The sequence below is a fragment of the Sminthopsis crassicaudata genome, chromosome 4 (genome assembly GCF_048593235.1).
Source record: "Sminthopsis crassicaudata isolate SCR6 chromosome 4, ASM4859323v1, whole genome shotgun sequence".
NCBI lineage: Eukaryota > Metazoa > Chordata > Mammalia > Dasyuromorphia > Dasyuridae > Sminthopsis > Sminthopsis crassicaudata.
Genome location: NC_133620.1, coordinates 349,564,042 through 349,582,605, shown reverse-complemented (window position 1 = coordinate 349,582,605; position 18,564 = coordinate 349,564,042). Strand labels below are relative to the sequence as shown.

The following is an 18,564-nucleotide window of genomic DNA, read 5'->3' as shown; positions in this document are numbered from 1 at the left end:
CAAAGAAAGGGAAAGAGAGAAAGAAGCAAAGGAAGAAAGAAAGAGGGAAAGAAAGAAAGAAGGAAAGAAAGAGAGAAAGAAAGAAGCAAAGAAAGAAAGAGGGAAAGAAAGAAAGAAAGAAAGAAAGAAAGAAAGAAAGAAAGAAAGAAAGAAAGAAAGAAAGAAAGAAAGAAAGAAAGAAAGGAAGGAAGGAAGGAAGGAAGAAGGAAAGAGAGGGAAGGAAAGAAAGAAAGAAGCAAAGAAAGAGGGGAAAAAAGAAAGAAGCAAAGAAAGGGAAAGAGAGAAAGAAGCAAAGGAAGAAAGAAAGAGGGAAAGAAAGAAAGAAGGAAAGAAAAGAGAGAAAGAAAGAAGCAAAGAAAGAAAGAGGGAAAGAAAGAAAGAAAAGAAAGAAAGAAGAAAGAAAGAAAGAAAGAAAGAAAGAAAGGAAAGAAAGAAAGAAAGAAAGAAAGAAAGAAAGAAAGAAAGAAAGAAAGAAAGAAAGAAAGAAAGAAAGAAAGAAAGAAAGAAGAAAGAAAGAAAGAAAGAAAGAAAGAAAGAAAGAAGAAAGAAAGAAAGAAAAAGTCTTTACCCAGAAGGAGCTTATATTCTAATGGTGAGACAATCTGAAAACCTGCAAAAAGATATAAATGGGATAGATTGGAAATCGTCTCAGGAGGAAGGCTGTGTTTGATTTCCACTCTCGAAGAGGACCATGTCTATCTACCATTAAGAAAGACTGGGAAAGGTAGAAGGTGGGATTTTTCCTGACACTTGAAGAAAGCTAGGAGTTGGAAATGAGAAAGAGCTTCCGTAAAAATTTAACAGTCTAGGAAAAGTAAAAAGTGTCATGTAGACCAAAGTATTTATTATTACTATGTTGTAATTATTTCATTTAAAATTTCAGATAAATCAAATGCAAACTCATTAAAATATTAACCTGTTTTTTTAATCTCATCACTACCACCTACTGCTGGAATGGCAATTGACTGCTTATCTGGTTATAATTCTTATCCAGAGGAAACACAAGATAAGAGGGAGGCAAGAAAACCTAGATCCTCAGTAATCACTATCTTTTCTCCAACTGTTTTTTTACCCCCAAAAAAGGGAAAAAATAAGGGAAGAAGTAGCGCATGTTTCCTAGGTTAGAGGTCAACCGCGTTATTTTAAATCCAGAGCAAGACTGTCATATCTCATCTTACCCATGGGAATGTGAAGCTGCATTCTTTCCATTCTCATCACTTTCCACTCAAATGTCGGGAAAAAATGAAGCTCCTCCAAATACCCTCCCATTCTATTAGGAAAAACACCCTCTCAACCCTATAAGGAGAACCAATATATCCAGCAGAACCGTAGGGACCTGACTTCTGAAACTGAAAATCAAGAGTGGCTAATTAATTACCTTGTGAAAACTCATTCATAATGCGTCCACGTGGTTTTGCTTTCCTACTCCCCCAATTCTCCAAAGCACATAAACTCATGATCAATTGTTCCTCTGACCTCCACCCCTTAAGAGGTGTTGCTCTTTACCTACTCACTTGACAGTATTCCTGGTGAGTTTGAGAATTGCAGAATTACTTTACCTGGGAATGGAAGGATGTTTCCCTTCTCCCAGTCCTGGGGCTTTTCCTAAAGCCAAGTTCTCAGAAGTAAAGGAAGGACCCAGAGTTAATCCTATTATGTGCCTTCTCCTCTAACTCTTCTGATTTCAATAAAGACTAAAGGAAAAATAAGCTAGGTTACAACAATTAATGTATATTATAAAATTGTGCTAGTCTGATACAAAGACAACCAGAGAACAGTTCCTGATATCAAGGAACTTACCTTTTTTTTTTTTTTTTTTCAATTGAAGCTTTTTATTTTCAAAACATATGCAAGGATAATTTTTCACCATTAACCCTGGCAAAATCTTGTTTTCCAATTTCCCTCCCCTTTTCCCCCAACCCCTCCCTAGATGGCAAGTAATCCAATATATGTTAAACATGATAAAAATCTATGTAAATTCAATATAGGCATGCTTATTTATACAATTATCTTACTGCACAAGCAAATCAGACCATAAGGGGAAAAATGAGAAAGAAAATAAAATTAAAGCAAACAACAAAAGAAGAGAAAATACTATGTTGTGATCCACGCTCAGTTCCCACAGTCCTCTCTCTGGGTGTATTTGGCTCTCTTCCTCACAAGATCCTTGGAACTGGCCTGAATCGTCTCATTGTTGAAGAGCCCCATCCATCAGAATTGATCATTTTATAATTTTTCTGTTGCTGTGTACAACGATCAAGGAGCTTACATTGTATAGAGGAAACAATTTTGTTCAGTCGTTTTAGTCGCGTCCAGCTCTTCCCGATTCCCCTTGGGGTTTTCTTGGCACAGTCACTGAAGTGGTTTTCCATTTCCTTCTCATTTTACAGGTGAGGAAACGGAGGCAAACAGGTTGTGACTTGCCCAGGGTCAAAGAGCTAGTTTCTTAGGCTGGATCCAGGCCCAGTATTCTATCCACTTCACCACCCAGCTGCCCATTACACACATTTTCATATTATAGTTTAATATACATTAATAAATCTATGGATTTTGAAACAGGATTTAGAGGCAGCTAGGGGGCGCAGTGGATAGAGCACCAGCCTCGAATTCAGGACGACCTGAGCTCAATTCTGGTCTCAGACACTTGACATTTCCTAGCTGTGTGACCCTGGGCAAGTCACTTAACCCCAGCCTCAGGGGGAAAAAAACAGGATTTATATGCATAAAACTTTGATGTATAAAATGGTACAACATTTTACAAAATAGATTTCAATTACACATATAATATACATATATATTGTATGTGTGTGTGTGTGTGTGTATATATATATATATATATATATATATATATATATATAATATATATATACCCGTATATTTTGATTTATGTGCGTTGACCACAGAAGGCCAACATGCAGATAAAGTGCAGTGTCTTGGAAAAGCAGAAGAGCATCCCCATTTACTTAGTTTAGGTGAAGGAGGAGGGAGAGAAGGAGGGAAATGTGTAAGAAAATTTTAAAACTACAATGCACTCATTATTACTATTTTGACTATTTTCTATGTTGTCACAGCACCCCTCCCCTCCCTGTCCAGGGCCCTGGTGACGTAGGTCTGGGTCCACGCAAATGTGCCTCTGATCCTGTAATTCAAGGAAATCGGTCTGCCCAACTTTGGCCCCTCCTTTTTCCAAATACCCTTGAGAAATACTGGGGTTGGGGAGAATCTGGTGGGCCCGGACTAGGACTAGAACAAATTGAATCACGGGTTTCCCAATTCCACTGAGCCTTATTTCAGGTCTACGAGACCATTTGTTCTGTTATGATCGATTACAGAATTCACACTCGGTGAGTTTTCTCGTTTGCGTAGGAATTGGCTTTTCTGTTTCCAGGAGTTTGATTTAGTATGTGAAATCTGCTAACGCAGAACGCAAAAGTGAGCCCACAGGGGGCACCCGGATTTGAACCGGGGACCTCTTGATCTGCAGTCAAATGCTCTACCACTGAGCTATACCCCCTCTGCTGGCAAAGCTCGCACAATCTCTTTCCTGCAGCTGTAAAAAACCTTGTGCTAAATTTTCTCCGTTTGGAAAGATAAATTGTCCCTCAAATACATCACTAGTTTTCTTAATGTATGAACTAGATCCAAAATTCAACCCTAAAACCACTGATTTTTAAAAATATTAGCTTCATCTCCAATACGCTCAAATTAAAGATAAAAATCCCAGTTCCGTCCGACTCACAAGATTTTGTGAGAACATCTGAGATTAGGAAGGCTTTATAAATTGTAAAGAGAATAGATAAAGTATTATATCACACGACTTCTCTGGTTTTCTCTTCTGGAATCCGTCCATCTTTCTTCCTCTGGGTACTAACAAAATAAGCCAGGACTAGACGGATGTTGTTTCTCACGATGTCTGCCGAAGAAAACAAAATCTGAGCTTCGGAGCAAAATAATCCTATTAAACATATAGTTGCTTTTTGCCTATTTTGCAGATGAAAAAACTGAGACAGTCCATCAAATCTTAAAGAACTACAGATCACCAAACTTGCATGCAGTGTCCCTTTCTTTTTAAGAAGCAACAAATACAGTGACTTAAACCAAAAGAGAGAGAAAAGACTTAATTACTTCCTCTCAGTCTGAGACAAAAAAAAAAAAAAAAAAAAAAAAACTTTATACTGTGGTTACATAGCAAGTAAAGGAATGAATGGCTTTGTGTAACTCAGTCAACTATCCACTTACATGCCGAGGCCATTTAATCCAAAAGGAAGAATAGTATAAAGAAATGTAAACCAATTCAGACACAGATAACTAATGATAACTAATAATACAGGTAATAACTACTAGAGAATGGAAACATCAAATTGAGCTAGAGAGGAGGGAAGGAAGGAGGGAAGGAAGAAAGGAGGGAGGGAGGGCTGAATGGATGAGCCTTTATTATTTGCTTACAAAGTGCTGTGTTCAAACTACCAAAGAATAAATTATTTTACAGAGTAAGAAAAAATAATAACATATAATAATAAAAATAGTCTGGAAGAACAAAAGGTCAAGAATATCAAGAAAATCAAAACTGAAGGAAGTCTAATAGTACCAGATTTCAAATTACATTAAAAAGTGGTCATTATCACAATAAATCTGATAGAAGATAAGAAAGTGGTGAATAGTGGAATAGATTAGCTATGAAATGTACATTAGTAAATGATCATAGTAATCTAATGTTTAATTAAAGATTTAAATTTTGATGGCAAGAACTTTCTTTTGAACAAAAACTGCTGGAAAAAAACAGAAAATTATCTGGCAAAAACATTTCACACCATATACCAAGATCAGCTCAAAATGAGTACATTTAGACATAAAAGATGATAACATAAGCAAATTAGAGGAGCAAGGGGGAAATTTCTTTCAGATCTATGGACGATGGAAGAATTTATGACCAAGAGATACTTTTACTTCATAGGAAGTAAAATGGATACTTTTAACTACATTGAATTAACAATATTTTGTACAGACAAAAGCAATGTAGCCAGGGAACCAGAAGAGAAGAGAAATTAGTTTCAAGAAGGGATCCGATATTGTAAAGGAACAGAAATTGGGAAAGAGTGTTGGTTTTTATAAAATTTTAGTACACTTTTGGAGAGCAGTTATACTAAAATGGAAGGGATAAGAAAAGAATGAGCAGCAAAGAAAAAATTGTCAAAATTTTAGAGACTTGTACATATCTGAAGCTAAGGTGAAGAGGGAAAAACTAGCAATCACAGGAGAAGAGATTTGGACTTGGACATCTAGTCCAACCTTCAACCTCCTCCTTTACTGGGGGTGGGGGGTGGGAGGGAAGGGGTTAGGAAAGAGAGACACTGACCCAGACACAGACACAGAGAGGAGATAACTGAGGGAGGAAGGAGGAATGAGATCACCAGACATAAAGGACAGAAGTCTTCCTCTGAGATAAAAAAAAGATTTGTATATAGAGAGAAAGATTTGCAAGTAGAAATGAAGATACAATATCTGATTATTTTGCTATCAGGAAAATAAAAGTGTAGGCCTTGTGCCAAAAGTGAAAGATGGGGAGGGATAGGGCTAAAGTTTTGTTATTGTGAGTAAGAGGGATTCAATGAAACGAAGAAAAAGAGTGTCAGTAATTAAGGAGGATACAGTTAAAGTCGGACAATAAATGTATGCTGATCTAGATGAGATTTTCCAATACTCTCAGCTTGAAGTCATGCTAAGTAAAGAACCAGGGTCAGGACTACCATTGTAAGTTATTCTCAAAGAGAGTTCTGGGTCTTGGATTTTCACCATTCTTGGAAATTAAATAAGTTAAAGCAGTAGAATTGATTTTAGAGTCAAAGACTTCCCAGCTGCCTTAACACCTAAGAGAAATTAAATACAGTGAACAAGCCAGTAAAGTGGAGATTGGAAATGAATTTCCTCCACAGAAGAGAGCAACAATGGCGGTCCAGCAGATTGGTCAGGGGCAGATTCCAATTTTTCAATACTATTTCCCACTAAAAACTAGATTTTATAAAGTAGGTAGCAAATGCACATCATCTATGACAAAAGTCAGTGGAAAGAACAACCAAAAAAAAAAGCTTGAAAAATTGAATTATCGTTTCTGAGTCTGGGAAAGTGGACTTGATTTTATTACACACACCAAGAATGTTCTGTACTTAAAGTGCTTTGTTGATAATCCATTTAAGTAACAACAATGAAGTGTAGTTGCGTAGGGGGTATAGCTCAGAGGTAGAGCATTTGACTGCAGATCAAGAGGTCCCTGGTTCAATTCCGGGTGCCCCCTGAAGAAAATGGCTTTTTTAATTAAAGTAGTTTGAAGAAATTCATGAGCATTCTAATCTAAATGCGTCAGTCTTCTGGGACAGGTAATCCAGGCGACCTTTGTAAAAGAAAGTCAGAAGAGCGAAATGGGAAAAGTCAGTCTCAGGAAGACTCCTAGGTAGGTCACGTGTCACCTGTATTAGAGAGGTAAATATATGTGGTGCAGGACAAATCTGATTCCTTTGATGCTTAGGGAAGTGGAGATTGACACCTGGTATGTGAACTAGCTACCAGTGAAGTATAATCTCGGGCTGAGGGTATGGTGGAACAGGTAATTTTCATGAAAATTACACCACTGGAATAAACACCTGCTCTCATATTAATAAACTACCATTTTAAAATTTAGAACAATAACTGACACAATTTGCAAAGTGCAATACAGCACAATTTGCAAAGTGACACATATATTATCTCATCTGGGGAAAAGTAAAATATGCAGTGGAAAACTGGAAGGACCCAGATGGCATTTGTGGGGTCTCAGTCTTCCCTCGAAAGTAGGAAGTTGAAACCCTTCTTGAGAGGGGAAAGTTTTCCATTTTATCTTATCTTCGGTCCCTACTTTAGTAAATTCTTGTACTAAAATGAACTAACTCTTCTCTTTCACCAAACACTGACTTTTAAAAATCTTTTTATGTGTGTGAATACCTTTTTTGACACCACCTTCATTTCTTAATATATATGTCTCCTCCTGCCCAGTGAGCCAACCCTTTATTATAATGTGGCATGAAACAAGAGATTACAAAGAGAATATAGAAACAGGAAGAAGAAAAAGAAGGAGGAGGAGGAGAAGAAGAAAATTAGGTAAAAACTAATCACCCATTAACCGGATATACATATATTCATAATATGTTAATTATATATTATAATATATGTATATATTATATGTGTATGTATATAATATATACATAGATCCGGATATACATATATTCATAATATAATTAATTATAAGCAAGTTATTAATTGATATGGAAATTATGTTACAGTGAAATGTCATTAAATTATTTTAAATTATAGCATTAATATTATACCTAATAAAAATGTAGTGTAATTTCATTTAAATAATTAATATTTTCAGATTCTATAGTTTATATTATTTTAACATGTAAATGATGGATTATGTCCATTAAACTGTCCATACATAATTTTTATATTGACTAATAGATTCTTGCCATTGACATGTTAATGTTGAAGATATTCAAATTCGGTTGGTGAGTGATTGCTTTTTATAGAATTTTTTCTCTTTATTGTTTCTGTTTTATTCTGTGTAATCTCATTTGGTTTATGCCTCCTTGTACAGAGCATGGTTGATAATACCATGGCAGGGCGCTAGGTGGCGCTCTAGATAACGTCCGGCCCGGAGGCAGGAAACCCCGAGTTCAAATTTGAATTCGGACACAACTAAAATTGTGACCCTGGCCTGGGCCAAAGACATAAGATAAGGTGGACGAGGAAATGGTAAACCACTTCAGCATCTTTGCCAAGAAAATCCCTAAAAGGATTACGAAGAGTCGTACGCGACTGAAAATATTAATCCTCCACCTCTTCAAATGAGAGATGGAAGATCGTTCGCCATATGAAAGCACCGGCTCCAAGCTGCAGTTCCTTCTCCAGGGCTGAAGAGGGCGCCAAATTGTATCCCAGCGCCCTCCACTCGGGTGCTAGCTTGTTTTCCGAGTCACGTGACAGGGGAGCGCTCCCGAGGAAAGGAGCAGGGCCTTGGTCACGTGATAAGGGTAGCGAGGCGGGGCTTCTCAATTCATATCCCGACGTCCTCCCCGCTTCCTCTCTCTTTCGTGCTTTCCGGGAGCCAAGATGTCCAAGCGAGGTGAGTTTCCTGAGCTGGGGAATCCGCCGCCATCCGTCGTTCTCGGGACCGAAGCCTGCTGGAGAGTGGCTGGATGGGAAAGCGGGAACCCTGAGCTCCTCTCGGGACCCGATTGGGGAAGGCCTAGTCCTGAGAGAGGGCATTGGGAAAGTCCCGGAGATGGGGGGGAGGAGGTGATAGAGGGGCCCGACTGGTTGGTGCTGATTTCAGTGACACGAGCTCGGGCTCTGGGCCACCCGGAACCTTCTCGTGGCCTGGCTTCCGGAGGCCTAAGCTCCAGGCGAGCCCGGCGCGGCCCGCCTGCTGTGGGGAGCCCCGAAAGGAGGCCACGGGGAGGCTCCGGGGAAGGAGGCTTGGAGTGTGTGGGCCTTTGCTGGGGAGGAAGGGGCTGTTGGGAAGAGGGAGGTGGGGGTGGGCCGAGGCCGGACTCCTTCAGCTCCGTTCGCAGCCACCGAGCCGCTGCTTAGTGAAGCCTTCGCACAGCTGTGTCGCTCTCCCGCTCGAGAGGCTGCTGTGGTTGGCCGTCGGCCCCTTGTAAACGTGCACACTCCAGTTTATCGCTTTTTATTCCAGCTCATCTCTCCCGCCCGGCGCGCTTAGACCACCGCTGCCCTTTAAGTCCCCTGTACTCCTCATGGCTTTTATACGTGGTCCCCAGTGGCCCAAGTGGCAGCTCCATCTCGAGGCCATTTCTCTGAAGTTGTCAGTTACACGTTTCCCAGCACAATATAAACTTGAGACAGGGAGCCATCCCTTTTCTTTATACCCTTAGTACCTGGCGCGCTGTGGTTTTAATAAGTGCTTAGTGAGTTATAAGTTGAATGGGACTTCTGCTTGTAGGAGCCTGACGTTTTCTCCTGGACAGCCAGGACGTGGCTATGTAGGAGAAGGTGTGAATATCCCAAGAAGGAAGGTCTGTTTCACATAGTATTTATTGTAAGATCTCCAGTACAAAGGAGCTCATGCTATCTAGTCAACTCTCATCTACAGCCAAAAACAAGGCCATCCTCATGAAACTTACGGGAAATTGGAAAGTGAGTTGACTGTAGATAGAATAAGATGGTTTATGCGTTCCTTTTTTACCTAAAAGTCCAAAAACAAAAAGCAGTTTAAGGAGAAATAAAGACCTATTTGGGAGAACTTTCTGGATTGTAGGTTGATTTCTTGTGCGTCTTTCCTAGGACGAGGTGGGTCTTCCGGGGCCAAGTTCCGAATTTCCTTGGGTCTCCCAGTGGGAGCTGTCATCAATTGTGCTGATAATACAGGTGAGTCCCTGGGACATACACTCTTAATCTCCCTTTGGATTTAACCATAATCTGGTAAAAACCTGAGGCATCTGACTATCTAGCTGTACTTAATTGCTCCCTTCAAAAAGCACTCAGTGGGCCTTCTTGCAATGACCCATAGAGCCGTCATGAAAGGGTAAAGAAAATGACATTACTTTTGGGTGAAGCGGCAGCTTGTGCTGTTTGGCTTCAATCAGTGACGTGACAGAACTTGTAACCATACAGGTATTATTCAGTGTCTACTTCACGAAGAAGCAGAGTGGTGAGAATAATTGCTTTATGGAAGTAGATAGCAATTTGTTTTGTTTTACAGCATTGCTATATCTCCTTTCCTTAGGTGCCAAGAACCTGTATATCATCTCCGTTAAGGGGATTAAGGGGAGGTTGAATAGGCTTCCTGCAGCTGGTGTGGGTGACATGGTAATGGCTACAGTCAAAAAGGGGAAACCAGAACTCCGAAAAAAGGGTAAGTAGAGGAAAAAGAATCTTCCCTTCATTCTATTGATGAGAATTGAAATACCAACTTTGTGATCCCTTATCAAGAATTTTCAATTATATCATTTACTGTGGCCTCAGTATCTGCTCCACAGTGGTCTGCCTAGGTGGACTCTGCATGCCTTTGATGGGGTAACACCCACGTTCAGGATGAGGAAAAAAAAAGCCTTCTCCTTTGTGTTGAGAAGCATAAAGACTAGTGGGCTCTGAGACTAAAATGCTTGACTGCATCAGAAAGGATTTTGTTTAAGTTCACTTGATGTCACATATTTAAGCTTTTTTAAAAGGCCACAAAGCACCATCATGCTTTTTTGCTTCTCAATGAATGAGTTCTGGTCCACAACCATCTAAATGGTTCATAAGATGGATGGCAGTTTTCTGCCATGTTATGCTATGGTGTGTGTGTGTGTGTGTGTGTGTGTGTGTGTGTGTGTGTCCTGAAATAATTATGTGTGGAATAAGGATTTTTGTAGTGCCTGCCTCTGATTCTGATTATCAGAAATAAGGAGTTTCCTGCATAAATTGCAGTTTAGGGTATCCCAGGATGTCTGGATACTTACTGCTTATTCCTAGTTGGGCCAAGGTTATAGAAAAGTAGATAAAGCCCTTTCAAAAGCACTTTATGGGTCTTTTCAGTGGCCTGGGAAGTCGTCCAGAAAGGGCAGAATATAACAACCATCACTTTTGGGTGAGGTGACAGCTCAATGTGCTGTTGGTCTCAATCAGTGGTGTGACAGGTCTATAGATTTTTAAAAATCAGGCAGGGCAAGGCTTAAACTTAAACCAGAGAAATTTTTATGTGACCTTTATTTTAGGGATAGATTATAGACCCTTAACTAAGAACCTATCTCTAGTTCTTTCCCCTAAATATAATGTTACCATCTCAAAGGTATGAAGCCTGTACTCTTAAGGAATTATTTTTAATTGCATTGCAGTTTTTCCTCAATAGAAAGAATATTTGAGGCAGTGTTCCTCAAACTGAATTCAGGTGGCTTTGAAAGAAAGCTTTTAAGTGTTTTTAAAATTCACTAATTAGTCTTGAAGACAGAAGAGACTTCAGGTTATCAGTTTTGAGAACCAACAACCAAGTAGTGTGGTGTAACAGAGAGCACTGCATTTGGAGTGAAAGGAATTGGCTTCACAGTATCTCTGCTGCTCAGTTCTTGTGTGACTTTGGGGGTGTTCACCTTTATGGAAGCTCTTTTCTGAAAAGAGAAGGATGAGCTTAGATGATTTCTAAGATGTTTTCAAGTCTTCAGTTTTTAAGCTAAAAATGAGAGCATGAACTCTAAGAATATTTTTAAATAATTGAGAGATATTTTAAAGCTTGTTTTTAATATGTAGTAGAGGAAGATATAGAAGAGAATATCCATATTTCCTCCCTCATTCAGTAACATCTAATACAAATGCACTTGTCTTTGACCTCGGTTTTCCTCTGTAGTTCATCCAGCAGTAGTAATACGGCAACGGAAGTCATATCGGAGAAAAGATGGCGTGTTCCTATATTTTGAAGACAATGCAGGGGTGATAGTAAACAACAAAGGCGAGATGAAAGGTAGAGATTTCAGTTTATTCTTGTGGTTGGGTGGTAGTTCCTGGGAAAGACAGTACCTGTTCAGCTTTTGCTTTTCCTCTTCTATAGGCTCAGCCATCACGGGTCCTGTTGCCAAGGAGTGTGCTGACTTGTGGCCCAGGATTGCATCTAATGCTGGCAGCATTGCTTGATTCTCCTAAAGCCCATTTGTAAAAAAAAGAAAAAAAAAAACCTCATTAAAGTGTCTGCCCATCTCTTTGCTTTCTTGCATTGTGTTTTTGTTTTGCCCTGATTTTTTCAAAACCATGTTTTTCTAACACTTTAAAGTTGTCCCATGGGTGGTTCTGTTACCCAAAGCTAGGGTCACCTATTTGGGACTGATTCATTCTACTCCATGTGTCAGTGATGTATTTAAACATTGGTATTTCATTAACCTGATGAATAAATGTGAAGTGATTTATAATCATAGGGGTAGCTGGGTGGTGTGATGAATAGAATAACTGATATGGAAGTCAGTCAGGAAGACTCTTCTTCCTGAGTTCAAAACTGACCACAGATACTTACTAGTTCTGTGATCATGGGTAAGTCACTTTAAAACCTTTGCCTCAGTTTCCTCATCTGTAAAATGAGCTGGAAAAGGATAGCAATAACTCCAGCATGTCTGCTAATTAAAAGAATGAGTCATTAAATGACACCACAATAATAATATACCATATGTTCCTTTCCCTGTTGCTCCCTGGGTTCAGTGATTTGGTAGATTGAGGTTTTCATTGTGTTGTGCTGCAAATAATAAAATAGTAGTTCCTTTAGATTAGGTTTTTGTTACTTATACAACAGTTGGATGCCAACTAGACAAACGTGCTTTTAGAATCTGATTGGTGAGATGCTGAAGGTTTTAGATAAGTGAATTGTTTAGGAATAGGATATGTTTCAAACCTTGGGAAACAACTTATGGGGAAGTGAGCAACAGGGCATAAGAGGGGAAAGAGATGGACCTATTTTCAATTGATCTTGTATATACTTTATTTGTACAGTTATTTACATATTGTCTTCTCTTCCCCTCCCCCCTTATATTGTGAGCTCCTAGAGGACAGAAACTATTTACCTTTTGTCCCTGGTGCTTAGAACAATGTATATAGCTTGTTAGGTACCTTAATAAATGTTTATTGACCCACTTCCTCCGGGCATGGTAATGTGCTGGCCCTGTCATGGAACCTGAACATCCCCGAGATGGTTTTTGTGAAGTTGTTGGGAGATGCTTGAAATGCCCCAAAATTAGAAATTAATGTGATTTGAGCTTAATTTTAACATAAGCTAAATTTAATGGGAAGGTTTTGATGGGGAAAGAGATTACAACCACAAAAGTAAAGTAACAATCTTCTTTGAAAAGGAAGAGATGGAAGTGTCATACTCATTGAATTTTTTTTCCACCCAGTTCTTAATGGGAAGTCCCAATAAGTGTTAAGTCATTATTAGTGAACCTTCCTGTTGCCTCCTCTACATTCAAATCCTGAACCAGAATGCAGAAGAAATCTAAACTGACATCTTCTCTAACCTTTAATTTGCTCAAAAAATTTTTGGCAAGCCCTTATTCTAACAATTCACCTTGAATTCTATCTACAATTAGATATTAAAAATGGTTATTAAGAAGAGATTTCCATAATAGTATGTAAAATAAGGAAGCTAAGGATTTAAGAAGATACAAATGAGAAGAGTACTAATGTGAGAAACCAGAAGCCAGAGGTTTGACTGCATAGTTCCATATTATGAGCAAGTGGTTAATGAAAATATTAAGACAGTGACATGGTCAATCTGCTTTAAGATTATTTTGACAACTTAAGGTAAAGAGAATGGAAGTCTCAAGAAGTAATGGATGAGTCAAATGAAGATATATTCAAGATACTGAGTGAGAAATTTGGTAATCGGGGGAAGGGGAAGGAAAGATGAATGAGATAGTAAACCATTGTTACTGGAACAACAGTGAGTCTTCCGTTAAACGGAAAAAAAACTGGGAGATGTGAGTTGAGAGGACTTTTTTTTAGCATTTTGTAGGTTATCTCTAGAAATGATAATCCTGTTTCACAGGCAGTTAATCATTTTCCTGATGTGGAAAGGGAGTTTTAAGGAGAGATGAGGAAAATGATTATTGAGCCCATCAGAGGGCTATGAGATTACAAGACCCAAGTATGTATGGAAAGGAAAAGGAGCCTAAAATTGAACCTTGAGGGATAAACTGGAATTAGGAATGGCATATGGATGACAATCCAGCAAAGTCTACTGGGAAGTAAGCCAGACACATGAGAAAAATCAAGTGTCAAGAAAATGGGGAGATAGCATTCTAATAAAGGGGCTGAGGAGGATAAGAACAAAACAAGCCAGTGAGATTAGCCACTTAGAAACTGGTAATTCCTGGGGACATCTAGGTGGAATAGTGGATGGAGCCTGTTATCATATCACATTTTTTGAATCAATATTCAAAATTGAATATCTTCCCAAAGTATTTGTCCTGGTGAGAAATGTCTTACTAGAAATAATCTAAAGAAAAAGGAAATCTGCATTTGAAGAGAAGAGCTTTGCCAGGACCTTTATCCCTGGGCTTTCTATTTAGGTGTAATTCTTTTTGGCTGGGGCTGTGCAATTTATCTTTACATTTCCTGCACCTGGCACTTAGTAGGAGTTTATAAATGAAGTAACAGTGGGGGAAGAAAAGAACTAGCTATGGATTGTGAGCATCACTGATGGGAATTGGATGGGAACATCCAGAGTTTAACCCCTAATTTTATAGAAGAAACAGGCCCAGGACTAGAATCCACTTCATCTCTAATCCTCTTTTAATCGGTAAAAATGAGTAATTTCGACAAGATCCTTTATTCCTGTCTTTGATAATCTCAGTATATAAGAATTCAAGTTTATGCAAGTAACTCAACATGGAGAATGAGGAAAAAACTTCCAGTAGGAATATGAGATCCCTCAGAGTGAACTCTCCATCTTCCTTGGGGAGCAGAGAGTTAATTGTTTAATTAGGTTTATTGTAAAGGGGGCCAAGGTTTTATTACCACTCTTGGGAAAGGCAGATCCGTAGATCGAGATTTAATTGGAGCATCCCAAAAAGTTTTACCTCTTTTCCTCTCTGGCCTTTTATAGCAAGCAAGAGGTCTTCAGGACAAGACCTCCACAAGCAGTGCGATCTGGACCGTGGCTGAGAACCTACTGCTTTCCCGAACCTCGGAATCTGGGTGCAAGGGCAGGGTGGGTCCAAAAATGTTTGTGGCGCTTGGGGCTTTGGAATCACGTAACAATGTAGGCGGAGCCTGAAAGGCAAGGAACTGTTCAGGGTCCTGGCAAAAGAAATTCCACCGCAGCTCGGGCGCGTGGCGGGCTGAGATGGTGCGACTCTCGGAGCGCTCCCTGCGGCAGGAGAAGGAGTTCATCCTAGATGGGGTGGCCTTGAGCACCATGGCCAGCTCTTACCAACGCACTTTGCCCAAGCTCTGGTCTGCTATACCTCCTTATAACGCACAGCTGGACGTTCACGCGCGCTCCTACTTCCAATCTCCCGTGGTCCAATCCGTGTTGCGAAAAACAGACCAGGTGAGAAGGTCCAGAAATCAGAGAGGAGGATGGGTCTTCCTGGGGGGTTCTCTTTCCCTCCCTCCCTTTACCAAGCAGATCCCACCCTCTTAGGCCCCTAAGAAGCTTCCCAGAATAAGGTAACAGCTCTGTAAAGTCCTACCATCCAACTTCCCACAACTAATCATCCACGCTCTCCTCCTCCCCGCCTTGTCTCCTCGAATTCCCAGGTAGGTGACAGGAGGACCCAGTCCCACCTTATAGATCCCCCCTCCTCTTTCTTCTCACCCTGCCCCCCACCAAAAGATAAAAATAAAAACCTGTAACTGGGTAGAGAATTAGGTGACGGCAGGAAGAGGAAGAATTTGAGAAGAAATGGATTTCTAGAAATCTCTCAATGTTGGAAGTTCCCATTTCGGATGCTGAAGGGTTAACCAGAAGAGGTGGCACAGCACTTTTACTCTCGAATTAAGCTTTCCAATCGTTTGCGGGGGTCCTTTATGACGTCATGGTCCTGACCTTCCCGAGGGCTGTCCACAGACAGCCTCCAGACAGTGGAGACCTTTAACGTCAGAAGACGGAACAAAGGGAAAGTAGTATCTGAATTCTATCTTCTCTGCCTTGTGACGTCATAATTGTAGCTCTAAACCTTGATAATATGAGGGAAGGGGGTGGACTTCGTTAAGATGGAAAATCGGGGAGATTCTTAATTGTTGTTATTCTGGACTATTCTAGACACTGATGCCGGAAAGGGAAATTCTCACCCTTCTCTCTTAGCTCTCATTTAACTTCATCTAACTGACTTCATCTCAAGAAAACCGTACATCCCACATAGCCTCACAGTTGCTAATCTTTCTAATTTCCACTCCGTGCCATTGCTTCCATATTTATGTGGCTGGGTACATTATTTTGGGGAGGAGGGCAGCTGAGGGAAATTTTTTTGAATCCATGTTGTTTATTTGTATCCAATTCTTCTAGTAAGTATCTAGAACTACATTTGAATTCAGGTCTTCCTGATTCCAAGCCCAGCATTATACTTCTATCCACTGTGTTTTATACTGAGCCATATACACTGAGCCATCCAGCTGCCTCTTTTTATTTATTTTTTTCCCCCCTGAGGCTGGGGTTAAGTGACTTGCCCAGGGTCACATAGCTAGGAAGTGTTAAGTGTCTGAGATCAGATTTGAACTCAGGTCCTTCTGAATTCAGGGCTGGCTGCTCTATCCACTGCGCCCCCTAGCTGCCCTCCAGCTGCCTCTTTTTATCCCAGACATACATCTTTTTTATGTTTCTCAATATACGTGCATGTGATTACAGGTTGTGTGTGTCATAATTTCATAATACTATCTGTAGTTTGAAAAATGCCATGGCTTACATTAAGCTCTTGGAAAGAAGAACCAGGTCACCTGATAAAGGTGTCCAAATTTTAGTGGCCCCTGCCTCTCTTGACCTCTTCCAGCCTCAAGGAGATAGGAGCAATCAGTGTTGTCACTGAAGAAGTGACAATTTCTGTACTTCCTTTCTACCCCTCCCTACACTCCCCTCCCCTAACCCCCTACTCCCTCAGACACATGGTGGGACAAGTCAAGATGGCTGGATAGTAGATTACTTCCACATCTTTGGGCCGGGACAGAGATATCTGAACAGGAGAAATTGGGCAGGGGCAGGTAAGAGCCTCTTCATCTTTCAAAAGGGGGTGGCGGGTGTGGGCAGAGAGAATTGAAGCCTATACAAAGCAAATTGGGGGAAGGGAGAAATGTTGTAACAGAGCCCTCTGTTTGTAATTATTTATAATGTTATAATTTAGGCCCTCTGGTTTTTTGACATCCCGCCAGGAAAACTGTGTTGTTTCTACCTATGTAGTTTCCTTCCCATTTGAAGGAGGTTCAGAAGCAACAGCACTGGGAAAGCATCTATCCAGAGAACAGATCTTCCCTTTGGCAAGGGAAGCTCTTCCTTCTTTCAGGTGAACCTGTGGGTTCCTTTCACCAGGGGTCCAACTGATCCTGTGACTCAACCAAGAAGAAATGCAGAATTACTTCCATGAAAGGAACAAGACTTGTTTGCTTGCTACTTAGGAATGCTTAAGATACCCCAGTTCCCTTGCATTTATTCGAAATTTCCTCTTCTTTCTCTCTGATCTCACTTCCAATAATCTCTGGTATTTAGAGATTCAACCCTGTGATCCTCAGACCTTATTGCTTCATTCCAAGAGCTTGGAACATTTTAAAATACTCTCCATTTGACCCAAATTCTGAGCACTCAATCGTACTTCTCTGCGTGCTTCCCATTCTGTCCTCGTTGGGGGAGGGGGGAGGTTGTGTGCAGGAGGGAGAGGATGAGATTCTGACCAAACTAGGAGAGTTAACTTTTCTCTCTTTACCCCAAAGGACACTCCCTTCAGCAGGTGACTGGACATGACAGCTTCAATGCAGATCTCAGAACGATCCGGGGTTACAATGGGCGATTTGGCTATCGGCGAAATACTCCTGCCCTTCGCCAGCGCACATCCGTTTTTGGAGAAGTCACTGCATTTCCACTATTCTAATACAGCCTCATCTCACTGGTTTTCCTCCCTATTCCTTATCCTATTTCCCACTATATACATTTAAATAAATTTTGATTTTTAATTTGCTTTATTTTAGCAAACTGTGCTTCAAACATTTTAGTGTGGGTTCCCCCGCCCCCCCAGATAACCAGGTCAAACATAGAATAGAAAAAATTCCACAAATTTCCCTTCCTCTCATCTTCTATAAAGTGAAGGAGAAGAGGGATGAGGGAGGGCGCTCATTCCATTTTCTACGTTCTTTCTCAGTCTGAAGCAGAATGGAAAAACAACTGTCCATGGAGTCCCAATGGCTCCTTGCTCTTGGGGTGACAGCAACTAGTTATTCTCCCTGTTCATCAAGGACGAAAAGGGCACTAAAGGAGGCCTAAAGTTGGCTCTCCAAAGGGCTTCCTTAAGATACGGGTGCCCGAGGGAGGAAATGTGGAACTTTCCTAGGAACTGTCCTAGTCTAAAATCAAAAGATCCTAAATTTAGAGCTGGAAGGAGATTTAGCAGGCCGTCTAGTTCAATTCTCTCCTTTTACAAATAAGGAATGGTCTGACTTAGTAGCACGTCTTCAGTAGCAGGGCTCAAATTCAAACCAGCATTCTATATGTATGTTGGAAGGCAGATCTGAGGAATGTCTGAATGCGTCCTCCTGATAGTTCTATTCAGTCAGAAAGTGGAAGGTGATTAACTACTCATGTTTATTAAGTGTAGGCTTTTTGCGTACAGGATGGGACTGGTTTCCTTTTCAGCATTTGGGTTGGAGTTTCCAGGGCGTGTCAAAGATGCAATCAAAGGGAAAGTAGAACAAATCTTTTTTCCAAGTGACCCAAGCTATTTGCATTGCCCTGGTGTCTTTTGTTTGATGAAAAGTGAATGTAGAAAGAAAGGAGGAGCTTAGCACACAGAAACCAGTATGGGTGGGACCTATTAGGAGTGAGTCACTACAAATGGACTGGGAAGAACAGCT

The 18,564-nt window shown here is 40.4% G+C and overlaps 2 protein-coding genes and 3 non-coding genes across 6 annotated transcripts; 4 read left to right on the top strand and 1 right to left on the bottom strand.

The window, feature by feature from the left end:
• Positions 1-3,442: 3,442 nt before the first annotated feature.
• Positions 3,443-3,514, bottom strand: TRNAC-GCA (transfer RNA cysteine (anticodon GCA)). The gene has a single exon. It is a non-coding gene; the product is annotated as a tRNA-Cys (tRNA).
• A 4,495-nt stretch (positions 3,515-8,009) lies between these two features.
• Positions 8,010-11,724, top strand: RPL23 (ribosomal protein L23). The gene is made up of 5 exons (XM_074261349.1): positions 8,010-8,155; positions 9,337-9,420; positions 9,779-9,907; positions 11,378-11,491; positions 11,579-11,724. The coding sequence occupies exons 1-5, from the start codon at positions 8,143-8,145 to the stop codon at positions 11,659-11,661; spliced, it is 423 nt and encodes a 140-aa protein (XP_074117450.1). The 5' UTR covers positions 8,010-8,142; the 3' UTR covers positions 11,662-11,724.
• On the top strand, positions 9,518-9,651 carry LOC141542050 (small nucleolar RNA SNORA21). The gene has a single exon (XR_012482054.1). It is a non-coding gene; the product is annotated as a small nucleolar RNA SNORA21 (small nucleolar RNA).
• Positions 10,540-10,675, top strand: LOC141542051 (small nucleolar RNA SNORA21). Its single transcript, XR_012482055.1, has one exon. It is a non-coding gene; the product is annotated as a small nucleolar RNA SNORA21 (small nucleolar RNA).
• A 131-nt stretch (positions 11,725-11,855) lies between the features above and the next one.
• Positions 11,856-17,657, top strand: SPMAP1 (sperm microtubule associated protein 1). 2 transcript variants are annotated; one of them, XM_074261348.1, is made up of 4 exons: positions 11,856-14,308; positions 14,615-15,061; positions 16,608-16,707; positions 17,431-17,657. In XM_074261348.1, exons 2-4 carry the CDS (start codon positions 14,855-14,857, stop codon positions 17,586-17,588), a joined length of 465 nt encoding a protein of 154 aa, XP_074117449.1. In that variant the 5' UTR covers positions 11,856-14,308; positions 14,615-14,854; the 3' UTR covers positions 17,589-17,657. The 2 variants fall into 2 exon arrangements, with proteins under 2 accessions (XP_074117449.1, XP_074117448.1); XM_074261347.1 differs by lacking the exon at positions 11,856-14,308 and having other exon boundaries at positions 14,342-15,061.
• Positions 17,658-18,564: the final 907 nt, after the last annotated feature.